The 25,743-nt window shown below is 33.3% G+C and overlaps 1 protein-coding gene across 1 annotated transcript in view; it reads left to right on the plus strand.

Moving 5' to 3' along the window:
* The window catches only part of LOC126886985 (aldo-keto reductase family 1 member A1-A-like), a 43,902-nt gene extending 20,768 nt beyond the window's left edge, over nt 1-23,134 (plus strand). The window contains exons 2-5 of the mRNA XM_050654217.1: nt 9,275-9,616; nt 16,487-16,734; nt 17,968-18,231; nt 22,950-23,134. Of these exons, the coding sequence (XP_050510174.1) occupies nt 9,275-9,616; nt 16,487-16,734; nt 17,968-18,231; nt 22,950-22,989 (894 nt within the window). The 3' untranslated portion in view covers nt 22,990-23,134. The remainder of the gene's footprint in view (nt 1-9,274; nt 9,617-16,486; nt 16,735-17,967; nt 18,232-22,949) is intronic.
* Nucleotides 23,135-25,743: the final 2,609 nt, after the last annotated feature.

Raw genomic sequence — 25,743 nt, forward strand, 5'->3', positions numbered from 1 at the left:
AATTTAAAAATAAAAATCGACCTGTTTCAAGATTTGTCTTTAAAATCGCTCATGATTAAAGAATGAAATGAAAAATGAATTTATGCCATAATTTTGCTCCTTATCGTACCTATACTATATTTGCTTTGGCAAACCTAAAACATTTTAGTATTATAAATGCAGTTATAAATGCATTTTATAATGCAGTTTTACGTTATGTAAATTTCTACTGTATATAATATATAATCAATCGATTTGTCACCTTTTAATAGGCAAACATTCATTATGAATCAGTGTTTATGATCTAATATCCACTTCGCAACAAACCAAACATTGTTTATTGCTTCTCAGCCTTATTTAAACACTACTCTATGAATACGATACTTGTTTAGCTATTTTAATAGTTAAAAATTATCACTCGTTTAGAGATATCTCAGTTATGCTTCAAAATTATCAACCAAACAATATGTTTTACTATCTTGTAAGAAGATTATATGAGTCAAAGTTAGCTACTACATGCTACATAAAATATTCTTATACATAGATAAATTGATTGGCCCTTAATAAAATCGGCATAATGATTATTTAAAATTAATTACTGAATAAACTTCCTAAAAGTTGGTAAACGAAAGGCTTTGGGCCACAATCCTTTTAAACCGAGAAAAAGCTTTTTGGTTCAATAGACAGAACACATAACCTACACGTAATATTAAAAAAAAATTTTTTTTTTTTTTTTTATTTGCTAAGTGCTACAATCTGGTCTTTGACCAATGAGTAACTTTTTATCTATCCTATCTTACTAACTACTTAATATCTAAGAGTCACCCTTTGATGTCTTCTTAGTTGTCTTTGTTATTACTGGCGCACTTTTTGATTGCGCACTATCACACAAAGCTCTGCTTTTCACTTTATCACGCACTACACCAACACGTTGCTTGCACACTAGTCGCGCAATGCTCCGCTATTAGCTTTGTCGCACACTACACCAACTCGTGAGGTTTGGTCCTCTTCAGTCTTCTTTTCTGGTTTGAGTTGTCCAGGAGCTGGATGGCCTCAATATTTTCGTGGAGAAGAAGTCTTTTTTCATGACTTTCTGCGTGTTTTCGGATTTCTTTGTCGACGGGCTCCATTCGTAGATCCTTGTGGATATCGTCATTACGGATGTACCAGGGTGCGTTAACTATGCCCCTTAATACTTTGTCTTGAAAAGTTTGTATTATTTTCAAGTTTGTCTTTTTTGTACATCCCCACAGTTGGATACCATACGTCCATACTGGTTTTATAACTTGTTTGTAGATTAGCATCTTGTTATACGTTGACAACCCTGAGTATCTTCCCAGTAGCCAGTACAATTTTTTATATTTAATATTTAATTCTTCCTTCTTTTTCTTTACATGGGCTTTCCAGCGAAGCTTCGTGTCTAGGGTTAAGCCCAGGTATTTGGCTGTGTTGGCATACGGAATGTCTTGTCCATTAATTTTTATTGGTGCGTACAGAATTTTTTTATTAGTGAAATCGACATGTACTGATTTGCTTTCATTCAATGTAATCTTCCACGTCTTAGTCCATTTTTGGAATTTGCTTATCGCATTTTGTAGTTTATTGGCTGTTTCTACGTTATCTTTACCTAATATGGCGGTGTCGTCGGCAAAGGTAGCTAAACAGTAGTTATCGAATTCTGGTAGATCACATGTATAAAGGAGATATAGGACCGGGCCCAATACGCTACCCTGGGGGACTCCGGCTTTTATTTCTTTAAGTTCAGAATAAGCATCATCTTGCTTGATTCTGAAATATCTATCAGTTAAGTACGATTTAATTATGTCTGTGTATGATTTTGGAAGAATAGTCTCTAATTTATGAAATAGTCCTTCATGCCAAACTCTGTCAAATGCCTGGGCAACATCTAAGAATGAAGCTGAACAAACTTTTCTTTCCTCTAGTGCATTTTCTATAATATCGGTGACTCTGTGGAGTTGGTCTATAGTTGAGTGTTTTTGCCTAAAACCAAACTGGTGATTTGGAATTAATTTTTTGTTTACTATAATTGGTTGCAATCTTCTGAGGAGAAGTTTTTCAAATAATTTAGACATTGTGGATAGCAATGATATTGGTCTATAGGAAGAGGTTATATGTGGTGGTTTGCCTGGTTTTGGTATCATTACTATTTCCGCCACTTTCCACAATGAAGGAATATATTTTAATCTGATCGCAGCATTAATTAAATAGGTCAACTTGACAATTGCTTTTCTTGGGAGCTGTTTTAATATTTGTCCTGTTATTAAATCAAAGCCAGGAGCTTTTTTCGGGTTTAAATTATACTTGATTTCTTTTATTACTTCTTCTACAGTTACTGGCATCATGTTCTCTTCTTCTTGCAAATGGTTGCTCTGTAATGCTTCTTCTTCTTGTTGTTGTTGATGCGGTTGAAATATTTTTTCTAAATGTGTAGCAAAGCATTCTGCTTTTTGTTCGCTGCTTCTAGCCCAAGTGCCGTCTTCTTTTTTTATGGGTGGTATTTGCATCATTGGTCTTTTTAATCCATTGGTTGCCTTCCATAGTGAGTATTCTGTGGATCTTTCATTCGTTAGGTTGTTTAAGTATGTCCTAATGGATTCTTCTTTAAATTCTTTTATCTCTCTTTTTAGTTGTTGGGTGAGATTATTTACAATTGTTTTATCTTGAGGAGCTCTACTTTGGAACCATTTTCGTCTTGCTTTCCGTTTTTCGTATACCAGCGTTCTAATTTCTGCCGGGTAGTTGCATCCTTTTAGGCGTCTTTTGATGTCTGGAGTACATTCCCAAGATATTCTTTGGATGTCTTTATTGAATTGGTCAACTTCTTTTTCAATGTCTTTTACGGTTCTAAGAGAAACGTTTAAATTAATTGTTTCTTCTAGCATTTGTCTGAAGCTTATCCAGTCGGTGTACTTATTAGTTAGCGAAGGGTTATTTTCTTTATATATTAGGTTTTCGCTTAGTGTTAGTGTTATTGCTGTATGGTTAGAACATAACTTACGACATTCATCTATTTTCAGGTAGTTTTGCGATATATTTTTGGTTATGAAAAAATCAATTAGGTCAGGTATCTTGTTGGGGTCAGTAGGCCAATAAGTTGGCTTCCCTGTTGACAAGGTTATGGCTCCGTATTCATTCACAGCTTTTAAAATTTCTCTGCCTTTTGTTGTGGTTAACCTTGAGCCCCAGTGGGTATTTTTAGCATTATAATCGCCTCCTACTATAAATCTATTTCCCAGCTCGGTAAAGAGGTCAATATATTCTTCCTTACTTATTGCATGTTTCGGAGGACTATAGATTGCTGCCACTATCAGTGGGTATCTAAGAGTTCTAAGTGTTACTGCAGTTAACTGCACTTTTTCTGTTACGTAGTTGGCTTCTTCGTAATGTTGTAAATTTTCTTTAATTATCACTGCACTTCCTCCTTTTGCATTATTATCAGGATGAATCGCATGATAGACTCTATAACCGTGAAATTTGATAAATGAGTGTTTAGTAAAATGTGTCTCTGAGATGAGGCATACATCTATATTTTCTGTCTGTAGAACTAATTGAAGCTCCTGCTGGTGGTTCAGGAGTCCGTTTGCGTTCCACACTAGTACCTTAATTGAATTAATATTGTTTCGATTTAGGTATAGCTCCTTTGGCACTATATTCTAATCTTTTTAGCCTCTCATCCAGTGTTGTTATGATTTGTTCTTGATTTTCTAGCTTCGCTAATATGAGTTGCAGACTTTGTTCGATATTATTAGTTCGTTCCTCCTTTTTGCCACTTTCCTTTTCGTTGTTTACTGCATTGGCAAATGTTAGATTTTCGTTAACTTGCCTGCTTACTGAAGGATGTTTATTAACCCCCCTTTTTTTATCTATTGCTCTATTCCTCATGTTTTGTAATTCAATAGCCACTTTACAGCCACGATAGTTAGCTGGATGCTCTTGTCCACAGTGTACGCATTTAGGTTTGACATCTTTTGATTTGGTACACTCCTTAGTATGATGCTTCCCTGTGCATTTGACACATCTCGCTTGTCTGGCGCAAAATTTTTGGGTATGCCCATATGCCTGGCAATTTTTGCATTGAGATATTAATTTGGAGGATTTAAATGGTTGGATTTCGACTTTACATTGTAGAATATGCTGTATACTATGTATTTTATTTATATCTTCGCTATTGTCAAAAGTCACTATGAACATGTCAAGTGGTTCCTTGGTACGGCACTTAATTTTATTTATAGCATTCACTGCTTTAAAACCTCTCCTTACCAATTCTTCAATTATGCTGTCTGGTTTGCACGAATGCGGGAGATATTTGACTATTACCTTAATTGGTCGGGTTCTTTTATCTTCGTATGTGAACCAACTGTGTGGTGTTTGCTCTCGTAGTATTTTTGTCACGCCACGATACGTATCCTCATCGTTGGCTTTAATTTTGAAGTTCTCTTTATTTACCATTTGGATTATAAATTTATTTATACCTATTTCCTTTGTGAGCAGTTCGATAAATTTATTATATTCTTTAATTCCTTCCACTATTATTGGTGGTGGAGGTTGGACTTTTTTTTTGTTTAGGTTCAAGCCTATTGGTTATTTCTTCATTTTTTGTAGGAGTAGGTGGAGAAAATGAGGTATTCATTATTTTCCTTTTTTTTTGCCTGTTTCTTACCCTTACCCATTCTGTTTCTTTAGCCAGTTCCTCTTCATCAGTCTCGTATTCTTGCCTGGGAGGAGGCGTTGCCTCAGTATTTTTAGCGTTATTATTTGATTGATTGCAAATCTGTTTGATTTGATTTTCTAGCATACTTATATGTGTTTGCATTTGCGTGATCATACTATGTAGTTGATCTTTTTCATTGCTGACTTTTACCCATTCTGTATATAATAATTGTTCGTTTTGGGAACGTTGACAATTTTCTTGAAATAAATTATTATTTTGTTGCATTAAAAACGCTTCGTTTTATTGTAGTCGGTTGCATTCCTCCTGCAGCCATATTTATATTTTATTCTTTATCCAAACACGGTTAACCTGTATTTGTTTTGAATTTAACTTTAATCAACATTTTCGATAAATGTAATTCTTAAATTATATTATTTAAAATAACCACTTACCGACCTGAATCGAGTGGTCCACAAAAAGAAGTTTCTGTCCAAGTAGTAGTTAAGCACTTAATGAGTTTTTAATTTACCGCACTTAAACTACAATAGTTTGTAAATTTCGCGTATGAAGAAATGTTGTCCACTTCGACAAAAGGCGCAGATTTCTTCTTAAAAACACTATTATTTAGTTTGTTTTATTATAATTAATAACTTTAATTTAAAGTCTAAATAACTGTTTCATATCACAACAGATTTATTTTAACACTTCAATTACATTAAAGTATAATTAGGTATTAATGGGAAACTGATAACAGTAATTATTATTTTTAGCACAGGTAAATGCTTTATATACATCCGTTCTCGGTCAAGTTTTAACGACGACTAAAAAAAAAAAAAATTTAAAAAATTTTTTATAAGAAACGCTTTTCTTTGTTTACGAGTGACTAAAATAAAAAATATTATAAAAAAATCAACTAAAAAGCAAAAAATAAAAAAATTGAAAAAATCCAACACATCCGTCAAAGAAAAGCGTGGCGCGTCTTCATCGAATAAACGGTTTTCGCCCCTCGCTTTTCTTTAACGAATGTGTTACATTTTTTAATTTTTTTTATTTTTTGCTTTTTAGTTGATTTTTTTATAATATTTTTAATTTTAGTCACTCGTAAACAAAGAAAAGCGTTTCTTGAAAATTTTTTTTCATATTTTTTTATTTTTTACTTTTTAGTCTTACACTTTTCAAACATTAAAATATATCGTCATGTTTATTAAAATATGTATAAAACGTATGATGTACAAACATGAAAAGTAGTCGGAATGGGCAAAAAATTTGAAACATTTATTGTTTATTAATGAAGCATAACGTAAACAATTAACGTAAAAAGTGAAATTATATATTGTCCATATCATTAGCTATACAATCCGTAAAAGTTTCAAGTTTTTACATTGTAAAAAACAAGAAAATTTAAGCATTTTCCATTAAAATGGGTTTTTTTATTTAAACAATTAATAAACATAAAAAAAGAATTTGTGTGTAATTTGTACGCACGTAAGAAGTTATACTTCTACTACATATTATGTGATTTTTAAGACAATACCAAAAATTTAAAAAAATAAAAGAATAAAACGCACACAAACAGATTGAAAAATGCCACAAAGAAAAAATGATTTCTGAACGATAATAATTGTTAGCAAAAATTTTAAATACGCATTTTCTGAAAAATAAAATTATGTAACAAATATACTTACAATCATAAAATGCATAAAAAAAAAAAAAATAAAAACTTGCATCGGGAATCGAACCCGTGAATTTCGGGACGCTTTGATTCGTAATCGAAGCCTAGACTCACTCGTCCAATTCCACATTATTTCTCATGTGGAAAAATAGGGTAACTGAACGTTTTACTGTTTGACTGTTGTTTTGAATATAATTAAATTATGTAGTTTAAATTTTGTGGAAGAAAATATTAAAATATAACAAAACAGTAAGAAAACAATATATTAGATGAAGATTGGTAGAACTTTTGTTGGTAATCAAATTAAGTATGTAAATCAAAGCATTACATACCTACTAGATAAATAAATCTACGCCAAACAATCATAATTTAAAAAAAAAATCGGACCTAATTTGGGATTTCTCTCTAAAATCCCCATTCTTGAGAAAATAAATGTACAGTAGAGCGTCGATTATCCGAACGTCGATCAACCGAACGACCGCTTATTCGAACTATCGACTCCCGCGTCCCGCACTCGAATACCGAGCAAGCGTTAATAATTGACGCTTAAAATATCTTCAATTTTCTTCAATATTGTATCCAAAAATAATTATGTTGTTGCAAAGACTGCACTTTTTTGTTTAGTTGCTAGTTGTCATTATCAAGATATAAATAAATATGTAGGTATATAAATATGGCTTTTATTCACTTGTGGATAAATATGTATGACTATAAATATGTATCAATATATTGTAGTTCGATTATTCGAACAAATCGGTTTTCCGAACACCTATGTCCCCCAATTAGTTCGGATAATCGACGCTCTACTGTATTTCAACCTAATCCAAATGTATAATTACAATATGATTATAATAAAAACTACTTACCAAATTAGAATGAGTTTTCCTTGTCCAAAATAGTCCAAAAGTCCAAAAATATAGGTATATGAAAACTATTTAAAAAGGCAGTACAACTATTAACTAACTTTTGTTTGTTATTTCTTTTCACACAAATTTTAAAACGCAAAAACCATAAATAATCAAACTACAGCTGTACCACAGCCGCCATATTGAATAATTTTTGACATGTCATTTGAACATCCAATCAGAACAAAGTTATAATGCGCATGCGCCGGGATCATAGGTTTTAACATATAAAATTTCACCCTCATATCGCCGGTAAAGAAGTATAACTTCAAAAATTTTATTGACTATTCGTGTATTGTTCCAGCGAATGCATATGTCTGCAAATTTTCATTTATTTGCATTGAAGAAAAGTCAGTCAAATTAACGTCTAAAAATTTGATGCAAACTATTGAAGTAAAGAAAAGCGTTTAATAAAAATTGGGTAACAATAATTACAAATGTGTTTATAAAATAAATTATATTTTTAATTCAATACCAATATAGTTTTTGTTATTTAATTTAATTATATACAGTGAGGACGTTTGAGTTGAAATAAGTTCATTATCTCGAGAATGGATGAATTTGGAAAAAACTCCTGAGACAAGTCGATTCTTATTTTTAAATTAGAACTTTTTGGCATATATGTCATACAAGTGACGTCATCCATCTGAGCGTGATGACGTAATCGATGATTTTTTAAATAAGAGTAGAGGTGGTGTGATAGCTCATTTGAAAGGTTGTTCAATTCCCTATTCACTAATATAAACAATGACCTAATTATTTATAGGGGGGGGGGGCAAAAATTTATTTAATTCAAAATACATATTTTAATTCAATGTTCAATTCAATAAATTCAATGTTCAAACTGCTAAGAGACAGGTGGGTGGCAGCTTTAACATTAAATTTAAGCGAAAAGCAATGTTTATTTGTGAAATCAACATTTCTTTCTGTTTTCTGACAGCACTAAAATGTATTTTAAATTACATGAATTACATATCTTCTTCTTTTTGTCTCAATAATTTAATCCAAAATTAATTTTTCTTGGCACCCTGTATAAAGAATTATGGTAACGTTTATATTACTGAATATAGAATTAAATAACCTTTCAAATGAGCTATCACACAGTCCCTACTCTCATTTAAAAAAATCATCGATTACGTCATCACACCCAAATGGATGACGTCACTATTTTAAAATATATGCCAAAAAGTCATAATTTAAAAATAAAAATCGACCTGTCTCAGGATTTCTCTCTGAATTCGCCCATTCTCGAGATAATGAATTTATTCCAACTCAAACGTATAAGAATCTCTATGCCTTAATGCAAATAGTAAAGAGGTCATTAACTATTGCACGCCGCCGTAATAAATTAAGAGTGGACTAACTCAACAAAAAGCATATGTCTGAGCACTAACCTCTCGGTATTTCAAGCAGGGAGACAGGTAAACAGATCTTTTCTCAGGGATCCTGAAGACCGTTTGCAGCAGAAAGATGGCAGTAATGAGAATAATTTCTAAGGGCGCGCATTTCGATTAGGCGTGCCAAAAAAAACCTTTCAACAAAAAAAATCTTTCTTTATCACTGTTTAAATGAATTAGAAGAATAATTTAAGTATACCAGAGCGTGGGTATTTGACTACAAAAACTTAAATTAATGTCACCAGCCATCTCCTCGATAAACTTAGAAATGCCATAGAATCGTGGGTGTCTGGCATTTTATAGGGTCAGCTGGTAATTGTAAAGCATTATGATCATGTCAAGGGGGTGCTCAAAGAAATAATTTGTAGTTCTAGACAATTACCCAGACGCTTTTAATTATAAGGGGGATTTTTGAAAACAGTGTGCGTGTAGGCATAAAAACTGTCTATATACATGAAGGAGAAGTGGTTTTCGGGCGTAAGTATACCATTCTTCCCACTAGACTAAACGATAAAACTCGAAAGATTATCGCAGCTGTGTAAAGGTCTGACAAAAATCTTAAATTGAAAAAAAAATAACATGCTACAAATCTACAATCACTGTCTAAATTGTCCTTAGCTAATTTTATTTCAATCTTTTTTATTCTTAGGCTAGAGACGACAGCGAGATAGAGACAGCCCTAGACGCTGCTTTAGAACTAGGCTACCGCCACATCGACACAGCTGCCGCATACGGAAATGAACACGTCATCGGAAAAGTCTTGAAAAAATGGTTCGATTCTGGCAAACTGACCAGAGACGATCTCTTCATTGTCACCAAACTCCCAGCTCCAGGTATACATCCCGATAGGGTTGAAAAATATCTGACAAAATCGTTGGCTGATCTGCAGTTGGATTACCTGGATCTTTATCTTATACACTTTCCTGTCGGGATAAAAGAAGGAGAAGGGGCTCCACAGTTCGAAAAAGAAGAGCACAAGGCATTATGGCAGGTAAGAGTTTTCATTTTTTATATCATCAATTAGATATCTTGACACTGCCTAGGTTTACTCCTCTCTCCCAACCATCCAAAACCCCGCGTATTATGAATTCTGTATAGGTATTAAAAAATAAGGGAGATAAAATTCATCCTTGGCGTACTCCAAGGTGCATTCGTCATTCCGTTCATTCAGGCATCCGTTCATGCAAATATATTCCAGGTTATCTTAATATAGTTTCCCAATAAGTTCTGCGAACTTATACTTGGAATCAAGTGTTTAGGAACACCCCTTGTGGTCAGTATGTTCCATAATTTGCCCCATCTAACATTATCAAAGGCCTTTGTATAATAAACAAAACATAAATATGGAAATCTGATATTCTTTGGCTTTTACTATAATGTTTTTTACATTAAGGATGCGTTCTCTAGTACCTCTGCCCTTAAGTAAGAGAGGCTTACATCTACGATAAATGTAATATTTGTTGCTGATGATGATGATGATGATGATGATGATCTCTGCCCTTTACAAATGCAGCGTACTCAGGTGCTATTTGCCAACTTATGAAGTTTTCTAGACGATATTGCAGGATGTAGAGGATAGTCGGATCTGAAGATATAACAGAGGACGAAATAAGAAACGCAATGAGTGCAATGCAGAATAAAAGAGCTCCAAGTGAAGACTGAATAGTATTGGAGATGATAAACTATGGAGGACAACACATCGTAAAAATGCTAAAAATTCTATTTAACAAATGTATAGAAATATGTGAAGTACCCACAGCTTGGTTAAATGCTCTTATAATACTCATATTTAATAAAAAGGGAAATAAATATAAATTAGAAAACTATAGACCCATTAGCCTCTTATCAGTCTTGTATAAGCTGTTTGTGAAGATAATTGCATTGCGTCTAACAACTAAACTGGATAGTTATCAACCTCGGGAACAGGCAGGATTCAGAAAAGGTTATAGCACCATATAAGTATAGCACCAAGTAATAAGAACACTAATCGAAAAATCAAACGAATACAACATAACACTCTGGATAGCTATGGTAGATTACAAAAAGGCATTTGACTCAATAGAAATTTGGGCAATCCTTAATGCCTTAAGCAACAATAGAGTTGATGACCGATATTCAAAAATCATTAAGTATATATATTATGTTATATGTGGAAATAGTCACCTTGAACCACTCAAGGGTTACCGACTCTTTGGTTTCGCAATATCAGTTCCTATTTCATCATCCTTTCAGCAAGCGTTCCAATAGAGATAGCTGACCATGCATGGACATCAACCTCTGACCAAAGCTGGCCTTTCGTGGGAAACGCCGACACCACATTTTGTAGGAAGGTTATAAATTTAGGACTTTAACTTTATTTTTCACTCGTCATTTTAGTTTTTCGCTAGTAACATATTTGCATTATATAATTTTATTTGCTTCATTTTATCATAGAACAAAGTGTAAGTTTAATTTGTGAAATAAATCTTTTTTAAAAAGTCAGTCAAGAAGTTAGTGATTTAACATATATGTATATGACAATGCAACATCACAAATAAAAACAGAAGGAAAACAGAAAAGATAAAACTGCAAAGAGGGGTTAGACAAGGAAATTCTTCTTCTTCTTCTTTTGCCCTTTAATTCGTCCAATTTTGAACATAGGCTTCCCCCAGTTTCCTCCATTCGCTTCTGTTTAGTGCTTTCTGTTTCCAGTGCGTTCCTCCTATCTTTTTAATGTCGTCTCCCCATCTTATCTGGGGCCGTCCTCTTGCTCTCTTTCCTGTCCATGGTCTCCATTGTTGTATCGTGCTATTCCACCTATTGTCCGTTTGTCTAGCGTTATGACCTGCGAAGCTCCATTTTAGCCTGGCTATATGTTGGCCTGCGTCTTTGACTTTTGTTCTATTTTTGACCCAGTTGTTTTGCTTTTTGTGTGTCAATTTTACTCCTAACATTGCTCTCTCCATTGCTCTTTGTGTCTTCATTATTTTATCCATGTTTGCCTTTGTCAAGGTCCATGTTTGGCATGCGTATGTGAGAATTGGGAGTATGCACTGGTCAAACACTCTTGTTTTTAAGTATTGTTGTATTTTTTTATTCTTTAGGACCCATTTTAATTTTCCAAATCCTGCCCAGGCCAATCTGACCCTTCTTTTTACCTCCGCTGTTTGGTTTTCCTTATTTATTTTTATCATCTGTCTCAAATATATATAATCATTAACTGCTTCTATTGTGGTGTCGTTTAGTATTACGTTTCTATTGTCTTGTGTGTTTGTCATTGTTTTTGTTTTGGCAAAATTCATTTTTAGACCTATTTGTTCGGATTCATTTGCTAGTTCGGTTAGCACGGTTTGTAGTTCTTCAAAACTTGATGCTATGACTACTACATCGTCTGCATATCTTAGGTGGTTTAGTTTCTTTCCATTTAGGTTTATTCCCATGTTTGTCCATTCCATTGTTTTGAAAACATCTTCGAGTGCTAATGTAAATAGTTTAGGAGAAATAACATCTCTCTGTCGCACTCCTCTGTTAATTGGTATGGGTTTTGTGGTTTCTTCCAATTGTACTGTCATTGTTGCTTTCTTATATATATTATGTATTAGCATTCTTTATCTGGAATCTATTCTACAGTTGTTTATAGCTTTTTCTATTGCCCACATTTCCACGCTGTCAAATGCTTTTTCGTAGTCAACGAACGCTAAGTGCAGATCTATATGGTATTCGTTAGCTTTTTCTATTAGTGTCCTAATTGTTAGAAGATGGTCAGTGGTGCTATATCCCTTTCGGAATCCTGCCTGCTCTACTGATTGATACGAGTCCAATTTGTGTGTTAGCCTGTTGTTGATAATCCTCATGAATAGTTTATACGTTTGCGACAGCAGTGACATGGGTCTGTAATTTTTTATGTCCTTTCTGTCGCCTTTCTTAAATAGCAGGATTGTGAGACTTTCGTTCCATTCGTCGGATATTTCTCCTTTATGTAGACACTGATTAAACAGATTTCTTAATATTTGTAAGATTTCTTCTTTCCCTTCTTTCAACATTTCAGCAAGGATTCCATCTGGTCCTGGTGCTTTGTTGTTCTTTAATTGTGATAGTGCTGCTTCTATTTCATAATTTTCTATTTTTGGTAATGTTTCTGAGTTTACATTCGTGATCGTTTTCTTGATATATTCCTGAGTGTTGAAGTTTGCGTCTTTCTTTGAGGTGTATAGTTCTTTATAAAACCTTTCTACTTCTTCTGATATCTTATCTTTTCTCCTCTCTTCCCGTCCTGTTTCATCCTTTATTGAAATGAGTAGTTGTTTCCCTAAATTTGGTCGTAAGCATTTTAGGCCCTTATTTCTTTCAATTAATTTCTCGATTTCATTTTCAGTGTGTTTTCTTATATCCTCTCTGGTTTTTCTCCTAACAAGTTTGTTCAGTTCTACGTATTCTACTGTGTTTCTTTTGTTTTCGCTTATTAGTTTTCGTCTACTTTCCATTAATTTAACTGTCCCGCTACTTAATCTATTTTCTTTTGTTGTTAGTTTTTTGGCAGTTTTCATTCATTTCATACAAGGAGATTCTATCTCAGCCAAACTATTTAACTTAGCTCTAGAAGATATGTTTCGAACTTTAGAATGGGCAAATAAAGGAGTGACGATAGACGGCAAAAACCTAAACCATCTGTGATTTGCCGATGATGTTACGATAATAGCAAAAGACAGAGAAGAATTGCAGGAAATGCAATTGGACCTACATACCAAATTAAAAGAAATGTGATTAAAAATAAAACAAGCAAAAACTAGATATCTTACCAACGAATCTCTAGATATAAATGGAAATATAACTCTGGACAACAATAATATATAAAAAGTTGAGTCGTATATATGTATACTTGGGACAAAAAAAAAAAGAATGTGTGTGTACTTTGTACGCACGTAAGAAGTTATACTTCTACTACATATTATTATATGTGATTTTTAAGACAATACCAAAAATTTAAAAAAATAAAAGAATAAAACGCACATAAACACATTGAAAAATGCCACAAAGAAAAAATGATTTCTGAACGATAATAATTGTTGGCAAAAATTTTAAATACGCATTTTCTGAAAAAAAAAATTATATAACAAATATACTTACAATCATAAGATGCATAAAAAAATAAAAAATAAAAACTTGCATCGGGAATCGAACCCGTGAATTTCGGGGCGCTTTGATTCGTAATCGAAGCCTAGACTAACTCGTCCAATTCCACATTATTTGTCATGTGAAAAAATAGGGTAACTGAACGTTTTACTGTTTGACAGTTGTTTTGAATATAATTAAATTATGTAGTTTAAATTTTGTGGAAGAAAATATTAAAATATAACAAAACAGTAAGAAAACAATATATTAGATGAAGATTGGTAGAACTTTTGTTGGTAATCAAATTAAGTATGTAAATCAAAGCATTACATACCTACTAGATAAATAAATCTACGCCAAAAAATCATAATTTAAAAATAAAAATCGGACCTAATTTGGGATTTCTCTCTAAAATCCCCATTCTTGAGAAAATAAATGTACAGTAGAGCGTCGATTATCCGAACGTCGATCAACCGAACGACCGCTTATTCGAACTATCGACTCCCGCGTCCCGCACTCGAATACCGAGCAAGCGTTAGTAATTGACGCTTAAAATATCTTCAATTTTCTTCAATATTGTATCCAAAAATAATTATGTTGTTGCAAAGACTGCACTTTTTTGTTTAGTTGCTAGTTGTCATTATCAAGATATAAATAAATATGTAGGTATATAAATATGGCTTTTATTCACTTGTGGATAAATATGTATGACTATAAATATGTATCAATATATTGTAGTTCGATTATTCGAACAAATCGGTTTTCCGAACACCTATGTCCCCCAATTAGTTCGGATAATCGACGCTCTACTGTATTTCAACCTAATCCAAATGTATAATTACAATATGATTATATTAACAACTACTTACCAAATTAGAATGAGTTTTCCTTGTCCAAAATAGTCCAAAAGTCCAAAAATATAGGTATATGAAAACTATTTAAAAAGGCAGTATAACTATTAACTAACTTTTGTTTGTTGTTTCTTTTCACACAAATTTTAAAACGCAACAACCATAAACAATCAAACTACAGCACAGCTGTGCCACAGCCGCCATATTGAATACTTTTTGACATGTCATTTGAACATCCAATCAGAACAAAGTTACAATGCGCATGCGCCGGGATCATAGGTTTTAATATATAAAAATTCACCCTCATATCGCCAGTAAAGAAGTATAACTTCAAAAATAGAACTGTCACAGCTTAACCTAAAGCCTGATTTAAACAGAAGATGCACCTTAGCATGGGCAGCATTTGGTCGATTACAAACAGTATTTAAATCAAACTTGCCGAACACTTTAAAGGCAAAAACGTTCGATCAGTACGTTTTGACAGTTCTGACATACGGAACTGAAACTTGGGCTTTTAACAACAGCATAGTCCACAAACTTCAAGTGACTCAGGGAGCTATGGAACGGAGAATGCTCAACATTAAGCTCAGTGATCGCAAATCCAATGAAGAGATAAGAAGGCGATCAAAAGTAACAGATGTGATCCAGAAGGTTAGAAGGCTGCCATGTTAAAATGGAACTGAAAAGGGCACATAGGAAGAATGGAAGACAACCGCTGGACGAAGCGAATTCTTGAGTTGCGAACAAAGGCAAGCAAAAGAAGTAGAGGCAGACCTCAAACAAGATGGACTGATGACATCAAGCGAATGGCTGACCACGAATGGACGCAAAAAACAGCAAACAGATATGAATGGACACACCTAAGGGATGCTTACATCCGACGATGGATGGAATAGCTGTTGATGATGATGATGAGAGGATCGCATTACTGGCATGTGAGCTACTGATTAGAGCTATAATAGTAGTCTATAGTTGTTATTATGATCTGTCTGTTATCTAGTTATAACAGCAAATCTACTAGATGTAAATTACAAGTACTAGTACAGAACAAGTTATAGTGAAGTGAGTTTTAACATCTAGGCATCACACTATCTAGCTACGGAAAGTTCAAAACAGAAATGAAAGGTCAACATATCCACATATTTTCTACATGAAACAACATATGGAGAAATAAAAATATCGGAAAAGAAATGAAAGGTAGAATTTATAAAAGAGTCATCACACCAATAATGACATAGGTGGCAGGAACACGACTTGACTCTCTCTCTCTCTCTCTCTCTCTCTCTCTCTCTCTCTCTCTCTCTTGTCGTTTCCCCATTACTGAGGATTGTGATTTCTTTCAATATTACTAACAATTTTTTTCCATTTGTCTCTATCTTCAGCTGCTCTAAGAGCTTCGCAGAAAGTTTCCAGCTGAATTTTCAATTTGGTCGGATCATCTAGTTGGTGATCGTCCTCTTAATCTTCTCCCTGGAACGTTTTCAGAAACAATTAATCTCTCCAAATTGTCGTCACCTCTGCGAACTACGTGACCGAAGAATTGCAGAATTCTTTGCAGACATATTGTGGATAGCCTTTTTTAATCTCGAGTTGGTTTAGAATGGAAACGTTTGTCCTATGAGCTGTCCAAAGTATGCGCAACATTTTTTTCCAGCACCACATCTCAAAGGCATCAATTTTTTGGCGCTCGCATGTGCGAATGTACGCGACTTGACACAGAGAGAACAAAAATAATGCTAGAAACAGTAGAGATGAAAACCCTTAGAAAAATCGATATAATACACTATGGGACAGAGCTAGAAGTACAGTCATGTCTAGACAAAGAAAGAGAAAATACTGCTAAATCTATTAACTACACTGCAATTTTCTGATATTTACTGAAACTTTTCTTGTTTTCTTTATGAATTTTTCTTTTTTAGAACATGGAAAAACAGGTTGATGCTGGCCGAACAAAGACGATTGGGGTCTCCAATTTCAACGTAAAACAAATCGATAAATTTTTGAAATTCGCCAGAATCAAGCCAGCTTGCAATCAGATCGAACTTCACGTGTTCCTACAACAACCAGAGCTGGTTCAGTTCTGCCAGAAGAACAACGTTGTAGTGACGGCATATTCACCGCTTGGAAATCCCGGTTACAACAAATTTTTGAAACGCGTTGGAGCAGAGTAAGTCAATTCAAATGTTACGAATATTCATTATAGACGCCAACCGCAACACAAAGATACCAACATCATGATTAACCATAAATAAATTATCATTTTACCGGATTTATAAAGATGTTAACCCACTTGTATTGCTCATTTTCTAATTGTTTTAATATATTTCCGGTTTTCAGTTTTATCTTTATTAATAGGGCTTTTCATTCACAGTCATTTGTTTCGAGCTTCTGTCATAGTCATGTGTCACATAATATTAATATATCTACGTCATACGTTATTGGTATATAACAATGTACAAACCAAAGACGTATGGCGTAGATATATTAATATTATGTGACACATGACAGAAGCTCGAAACAAATGACAATCGATGAAAAGCGCTATTGGTACAGTCGGAAAAATGAAAGTATACCCATGAACGATCACATCAATCACTTATTTTGTATTTGCTGTCTTTTTCATGATTCATATGATCGTGCATGGGTATTCTTTCATTTTTCCGACTGTAAATTTTCATATATTTTCAATGTTTTCTAGAAAAATGAAAGAATACTCATGCGTCATCGATGATATGCATAACAGTTCTAACGAAGAGAGCTGTTTTCTAAGAATAATCACTCCATGTCTATGCCCAGGATGTTATGTGTAATTTCCTAAATAGTAGAAACTGTATCCAATCTATTACCAACTTTATTATTTAACCTTTCGTTTCGTTAATACCTATTATGCTGATTATAATTTTCTACTAATTTCTTTGATTAAGTTTGCGAGTTTTCCTACAGCAAAAAGTGAACATTCCATGTCGGTACTTTATTATCTTCACTGTGTCAAACTAGGAATTTCTTAACCCATCTTATAATCTAACAATTGTACCATAAACACAATAATACCTAGACTGTGCGCTGCAATCTAAAACTGTTCCCCCAGTGCGACAGAGAAAAGTGTTTGTAAACAGGGTGTGCATCTCTTTCAAATCGGCAGGGTAGATTAGTTGATTAGAAAGAGGTGCATACTTAGTTTTAAAAACAGTTTTCTCTGTCGCACTGGGGTAACGGTTTTAGATTGCAGCACGCAGTCTAGATATTATATTATGTCTACGAATTACACAGACTGGGTTTTTTTTACACATACAGTACAGTACACTCATACATTTAACAATTACATATACAGTATGTTCTAGGTTTTTATATCATATTAATTAAATAATAATATACAAGCAATAAACGTTATATTTTTTAGGGAGCGAACAGATTTAGTCAATGTACTCACCAACCCAGTCATCACAGAAATAGCCAAAAAACACAACAGAAGTAATGCGCAGGTCGCTCTAAGATTCTTAATACAGAAAAACTGCGTCGTCATTCCGAAAAGTGTCAACCCTGCAAGGATAAAGAGCAACTTTGAGCTCTACGATTTTAGTCTCGATAATGCGGATATGAAGAAAATTGAAGCTCTAGATATTGGAGAAGAAGCTCGAATTGTGGACTGGAGGGTTTATGCTAAGTAAGTATATATTATCCAATATCACTGTATTCCTTCACTCAACCGTTCTTTGTAACGTCCTGATCATAGCAAGACCAGGGCATTAAGCAACACTAGAGATGTAAAATTTCACTAGAGAAAAAAAACCTGTTTTTTCCAGAAAAAACAGGAAAAAATGGAAAAATTCGGAAAAATTGAAATTTGTTATATACACGATAACAGTGTTGTAGTACTGAATTTATCATTAATATGAATCAAACAGAAGTACTTGCAAGGTACGGCTCTGTAGGATTAGTTCTCGGTAAAGAAAATACCCCTCGATTTTCGGTGATTCCGGGAAAACTATGGTTAATTTCGGAGATTCTTCAAGAATGGCACGTTTTGTTAATTTTAATGACACGTTTTGTTAAAAACCTGTGTAAAGTGGCTATAACAAAAACTATTAACTTAAGAGAAAAATCACCAAAGAATTTTTCTGTTTGGAATGATTCAAAAAACCTAAAAAAATTTTGTTCGATGCAAAAAAAATAATTTTAGGAAAAACCCATAATCTTTCCACTCGCCTGGCAAGGTCTTATGCATTTCAGAATCACCTGTCATTGTACACATTTCTTCTAAATGACTTACTCAAATACATACTTAAATTTAAACTTTACAGGAGAAAGTTTATTTTACCCCCAAAATTTGCACTTTTCGATTCACCTGGTAGATTAACGTACACGGCTGGTGCCTGCCAGGTCATGGTTTTTAGCCTTGGTGTGCTATGAATTATCACTAGACAAATTTCTAGCCTTACAGGACGACCGTTAGTCGGAGGGTTCACTAGCTCTTAGACTATAAACACACTCAGAGCCTCTCATTTGCAACGGTAGGCACTATGTAAACAAACCACTCCAAAGCATCATATTTTCGTCGCCAAAAATACATTAGCAAAAAGATTTACGAGTCTCATTTCTTTGACGGCAAAAATTCAACTTCAGATAAAAACATAGATACGAACACGCATGAGAATCAAAAATTAATTACGTAATACTACAGATTCACGAGAAATTAAAAAGAATCACACATTTCCACGCAACAAACAAACACAATTTCTAAAACGGATTAACCATACAGGGTGAGCAACAGTATCAGGAACTCGAAAACGTTAATGCCCTTTGCACCCGTTATAAACTCATTCTTCTGATGCATCAGGATACTGAGGGCGGTTGCTAGCCAGTTCTGCTCTCCAAGGTAGTGTGGCTACAGTTTTCTTTCTTAGGTAGTATTTGACTATAGCTTTCTTCCCGAGGTAGGAGCTAGAAAAATTCATACAAGGATCAGTTTTCTCCCAAAAGAAAAGCCTGGTCAGAAATAAAGCTGAGTATCGAAAGAAAAACGATCTCAACAAAATCTCTGATCACATCGTGGCATTATTAAAAATAAAAAGAAACAGAAAAAATTCTATCAATAAAATATTATAACTATGTACAAGAAATAAAGTAATATATTATATACTAAAGAAAAAGAAATAAAATTAGAAAAGATTTTAAAGCTTTATTTCAAGGAAGAAAGTAGGTATCTGCTGTGCAAAAGAAATCAGTAAAAAATCTGAGGCTTAAAACTAGATAATCAAACTTGCCCGTATGTCTAACGGCCTACACACAAACATAATAATTTATGTCGACATTGTTGGTCATTTACGTGGTAATGAAAAAAGAGCGAGTACAAATTTGTATCGGCTTAAATACCTTGGAAGAATAATTGAACAAAAATTAATTTGACGATAGTAGGGTCGCTTGTAGAAATATATAGTACGAGGGACAAATACTAAGCGGAGCTTGGTGTAACGTTCAATCGGTTGATTGAAACGTTACATCTTTCCAGTAAGTACTTTCTGTTTTGCCAGTCCCCTTCCTGCAGATTTCTTCTTTCCATTCCTTCGTCCACTTTATCTCTGAAAAATCTTCGGGGTCTCTTTCTTTTTCTTATCGGGCTTACCTCCTTTATTCTTTTTATCCAACGTTTTTGGTCTACTCTTCTGACATGTTCTATGTAGTCTATTATATGAGTTTATTCCCATTCCTTTCTTAATCTCTATGTTATTTATTCTATCTCTCTTGTTACTCTGCAGCTTCTCCTTTGGAATTCAATTTCAGTTGCTCTTATTTTGTTTTTGGTTTTCTTATTTATTATAAAATTTTCACACCCACAAGTGAGGATACTTGTTTGTTATCATGGTGTTATATACTTCTTTTTGTTTTTATACTGATGTTCCTATCCCACAGTACCGGGTTCAATTTTCGTCTGCAGTCTCTTGTTTGTCCTAGACATTTTTTACACCTTCTTCAGTTGTTCCTTTGTTTAATATTATGAAACCTAAATACTTGTACTTGCCTGTTTCTTTGATTTGATTACCTTCGTCTATTTCCAACTGTTTTATTTCTGTATTATCCGTTGCTAGGTATTCAGTTTTCTTTTTGTTTATTTTCATCCCTTTCTTTATATATTCCTGTTCCAGTTTTCTCATTATAAGAGTGAGGTCATCTTGGTCTTGTGTGATCACTATTTGGTCATCAGCAAAACTTACGGTATATAGATATTCGTTTCTTATTGGTACACCCATTCCTTCGCACTTTCTTTGCTTGATTTCAGAATTTTTCCAGGAATATTTTTGCAGGGTAGGGGATGTGGAGCAGCGTTGTAGTAGTCCCTTCGTTATCTTAAATGGACTGCATTTTCTACTCCCTGTTTTGCTACCTACTTTGTTATTCTTGTAGGGTGTTTTTACTGTTTTTATTAATATTCGTGGGACTTCCATTGTTTCCATTAGCTTGATTCTAGGTATCGAGTGATAATCCTTCTTAAGATTTATAAAAGCCAGATGGACGGATCTATTGTTGGTCATTCTTTTTTCTATCAGTTGTTGGACCGTGTAAATCTGATCTAAGCATGCTTTTCCTCTGTAACCCTGCCTGATCTTCTCCGATTTTCTCCTTTATATGTAGGTATTTCTAATGTTTTCTTTATTGCCTTTTCCTACAGTCTGTCCCTAGATGATAATGCTGATTTCTTATATTATATTGATGTCTTATATGCTTGAGTCCATTCTACCGAGTAAGTGTTCGAATATAAAATTAATAAAAAAAATGTATACACCTTTTCAATTTCTTTGCAACACGAAAATGCAGCAGCTGCATAATACTCTGGTTAAATCGGAGAGTGCAGGAATAGTCTATACCGGTTTCGGAGGTTTTTTCTCCTCATCAGCAGTCCCATATCCTCTTCTCTCATTTTCTGTGCTACTTCGATTGATAACTTATTTTATAAAAATAATAGGTTGTTTAAAATGATTACGTTGTTTTATTGTTCTTTTGGCTGTACTTCTTGCTATGCTAACGACAGGTTCTGGGTCTAAGAATATTTCTAATCTTTCTTTTTGTTCCTTTCAATGTTCAATGCCAGTATGTCCAGGCATCCAGACTGAAGAATCATAGGATAGGACAGAATCAAACTAACGAGTCAATCCGATTCGATTTCAATGCCTAGGATGCTACCTGGCTATCAGAAATAACTTTTTTAGATTTTTCCGTGCAGTTCCTCGTGACTAGTTCCTGCAGTCACATCTCTATAGACTGAATTTACGCTTGAAAGATAGTAGAATTACTACCTAGGCTTTCACTAAGGCTTAGTCTTGATCTCCCTACGGATACTGGAGCTCTAACTCCATTGATGTGTCATTATGAGATTTGTTCTATTTAACTCATACCTATTCGTCCTTTTTTGTAAAGAGGAAGGTAAACGGTTCTTCAAAATTATATTTAGGCTGTACTGCATCTGATATTATTTCCAATTCTGGGTGATTTTTAATCATATTTCCAGATTTGATTCCGGTATCCTTTTGCCCTGCTTTCTGGCTGCTTATTCGCCTTCTGCATGCTCCTACCTTCTGTAGCCCTTGAGTCTAACCAATAAATCAAACCGTTTTTTCTTTAATTATATATTTTAAGGAGATAGATAAAGATAAAGGCAGGTTTTGTTTTAATTTGATTCAGAGTTGGACCACCATCTCCATATAGCTATTTCAGCATCTACGCATCCTCAGTGAAGCTATGCAGTCACAACTCCGAAACAAATATCAACAATCCTGACTATTTAAGGGAAAACATTCTTCTACATTCGTCGTCTCTTGTGCTTATATATTGTAAAAGCCGGAGATACAGGATGCAGCCAGAAAGCAGTTTCTTGACGAAAAGTCTTGGATTTAAAATATTGTTTATTATATTTTTATTTCAATTATTCTAATTGTATAAAAGTAGTAAACTTTGTATCTGCATCGCGATGTTTTCCCTTAAATAGGCAGGATTGTTGATTTTTGTTTCAGAGTTGTGACTGCGTAGCTTCACTGAGGATGCATAGATGCTGAAATAACTATATGGAGATGGTGGTCCAACTCTGAATCAAATTAAAACAAAACCTGCCTTTATCTTTTTCAACTTTACTCAGATTTGAGTATGTACCTGAAACTGTCTTACGGTCCATTTCCTAGACGAAAAGAAGGTACATACGTGGCTAGTGTACTTTATTTGCTTTCTTCTATATTCGTCGTCTCTTCAGCCAGAAAGCAGTTTCTTAACGAAAAGTCTTGGATTTAAAATATTGTTTGTTATATTTTTATTACAATTATTCTAATTGTATAAAAGTAGTAAACTTTGTATCTAGGGCTATATATTTTAAATTTATTATAAATTTTTTTTCAGGATTGATGAGACACCAGAATATCCATTTGCAAGAAAGTAATAACTCAGCAGATTTATGTTTGTTAATAAAAGTTTTAATGATATACTGTTAACACGAATTATACACTCAAGTAGGTATATCAAAGCATAAATATGTTCTAAAATGCACTGTGTTCCTTATAATATAAATAAAATATGAAACAGTATTATCTTTTATTTAGTTTAAATCCCTATTTCCTGATTGTCTATGCCTATTTCCTATTTACTCTAGAGGGGAGCATATCCCTCCCAGAGATCCTTGTTTTAGGATTTTGTCTCTTTACGAAGTGAGATCCTGTTTTCGATTGGAGAGGCAACTGATTTTCCAAGAATAATGGACGGAGAACCTGGCAAGAACCAAGAAGAATTGTTTAGGCTTTCTGTAGTAAACGCGTAGAGTTAATCTGTAGCTAGGTTCTCACCTAGGAAAGGTAACCTTGTGCAATGAGCTTGCAAAATCGCAGAAAACCAATGAGTCGAGGAAATGAAGCATTTTGGCACGCAATTTTTTCGTCCAGCATGGATTTACTTGAAATTTTCACAGAAGGTAGGGCATAGTCCAAGGATCATTTTCTATAATTCTATATCATACTGCTGTACGCTAAAACCTTGGGGGTGGGAATTTTTTATTACATGTTAACCATGTAAATCGATGTCAACAATGATTCTAAGAAAAAAATGTTTTTTACGTTTTCTTCGTAAAACTAATATTTTTTGAGTTATTCGCGCTTGAAAGTAACAGATTTGTGACTAAAAAAGAATGTGTGTGTACTTTAAGTACTTACTTTATAAGTTATACTTCTACTACATATGTGATTTTTAAGACTATACCAAAAATTTAAAAAAAATAAAAGAATAAAACGCACACAAACACATTGAAAAATGCCACAAAGAAAAAATGATTTCTGGACGATAATAATTGTTGGCAAAAATTTTAAATACGCATTTGCTGGAAAAAAAATTATATAACAAATATACTTACAATCATAATATGCATAAAAAAATAAAACTTGCATCGGGAATTGAACCCTTGAACTTCGTGCCGCTTTGACTCGTAATCGAAGCGTAGACTCACTCGTCCAATCGCACATCATTTATCATGTGGAAAAATACGGTGACTGAACGTTTTACTGTTTGACAATTGTTTTGAAAATTATGTAGTTTAAATTTTGTGGAAGAAAATATAAAAATATAACAAAACAGTAAGAAAACAATATATTAGATGAAGATTGGTAGAACTTTTGTTGGTAATCAAATTAAGTATGTAAATCAAAGCATTACATACCTACTAGATAAATAAATCTACGCCAAAAAATCATAATTTAAAAATAAAAATCGAACCTAATTTGGGATTTCTCTCTAAAATCCGCATTCTTGAGAAAATAAATGTATGTATTTCAACCTAATCCAAATGTATAATTACAATATGATTATATTAAAAACTAGGTACTTACCAAATTAGAATGAGTTTTCCTTGTCCAAAATAGTCCAAAAGTCCAAAAATATAGGTATATGAAAACTATTTAAAAAGGCAGTATAACTATTAACTAACTTTTGTTTGTTGTTTCTTTTCACACAAATTTTAAAACGCAACAACCATAAATAATCTAACTACAGCTGTGCCACAGCCACCATATTGAATAATTTTTAACATGTCATTTGAACATCCGATCAGAACAAAGTTATAATGCGCATGCGCCCGGTCGCTAGGTTTTCCCATATAAAAATTTACCCTCTATCGCCGGTAAAGAAGTATAACTTCAAAAATCGACTTTTTTAGAGGGTTTTTTTGAGAATACCTCGAAAAATGTGCATTTTATCAAAAAAAACTGTAGATATCAAAATTGTATATTTTAGTAACACAAACCAAGTTCTTTTTCTATAATATCTTTAAGACCAATACAAACCGAGATACGGCACGTTAAAAGTTATCTTTTTTCGTCAAATGCATAATTCGAAATATTCATAGCCAAATAACGGAAAAATTTGCATTTTTAGAGGAACACTTAAATTATATTTGTTCAAGTATACAATTAGTCCTTTCAAATAATAATAATAAAAAGTTTCTAGCATGAAAAGTGATCACTGAACTTATGATCAAAAAAAGGTCGGTACCTGCTTTTCTCTACGAAAAAATCAGTGAAAACCACCCCTTAACTACCCTCCTAATTAAAAATTGGTCTTCACCTTTCTGTAATTCCTTTTATATTTAAATTATCAATACACCCAAGAAGTTTGAGCTATTTAAAAGGCCTAATTTTAGAAAAATTGGTGTTTAAAGAAAAAATGGTTTTTTGCAATTTTGTTTTTTTGACCTTTTACTTCAAAATATCTCCGAAAATACTGGAGATACGAAAAAATGATGAATAACTAAATTGTAGATTTTTTAATATATAAAATTCTCTTTTACATAGATTTTCACTAAAGTGAATGAAGAGATGTAGCTGTTTAAAACCTCTATTTACCAGCAAACAGCCCCTTATTCGAGCCCTTTAAACTCACCACAATTAAAAACTAAGGAATCTTACGTAATTTAGTTTACACAGTATTATAGCTCTTTAAAAATCCAACAAAATTATTGTTAAAAAAACTTTTTATCGCCAAAAATGAAGGTTTATAAAACGATTTTTTTTCGAAAAATTCGAATAGTCCGCTTATGGATCATTTTCAATGTATGTATAATACCACAGAACCGGTTCGTATAAATACTGGAAGATGTCTAAAAAACTATTTGTATTTGTATTTGTACATATTTGTAAATTCGTAATTTTGTGTA

The sequence above is a fragment of the Diabrotica virgifera genome, chromosome 6 (assembly GCF_917563875.1).
Source record: "Diabrotica virgifera virgifera chromosome 6, PGI_DIABVI_V3a".
Lineage (NCBI taxonomy): Eukaryota > Metazoa > Arthropoda > Insecta > Coleoptera > Chrysomelidae > Diabrotica > Diabrotica virgifera.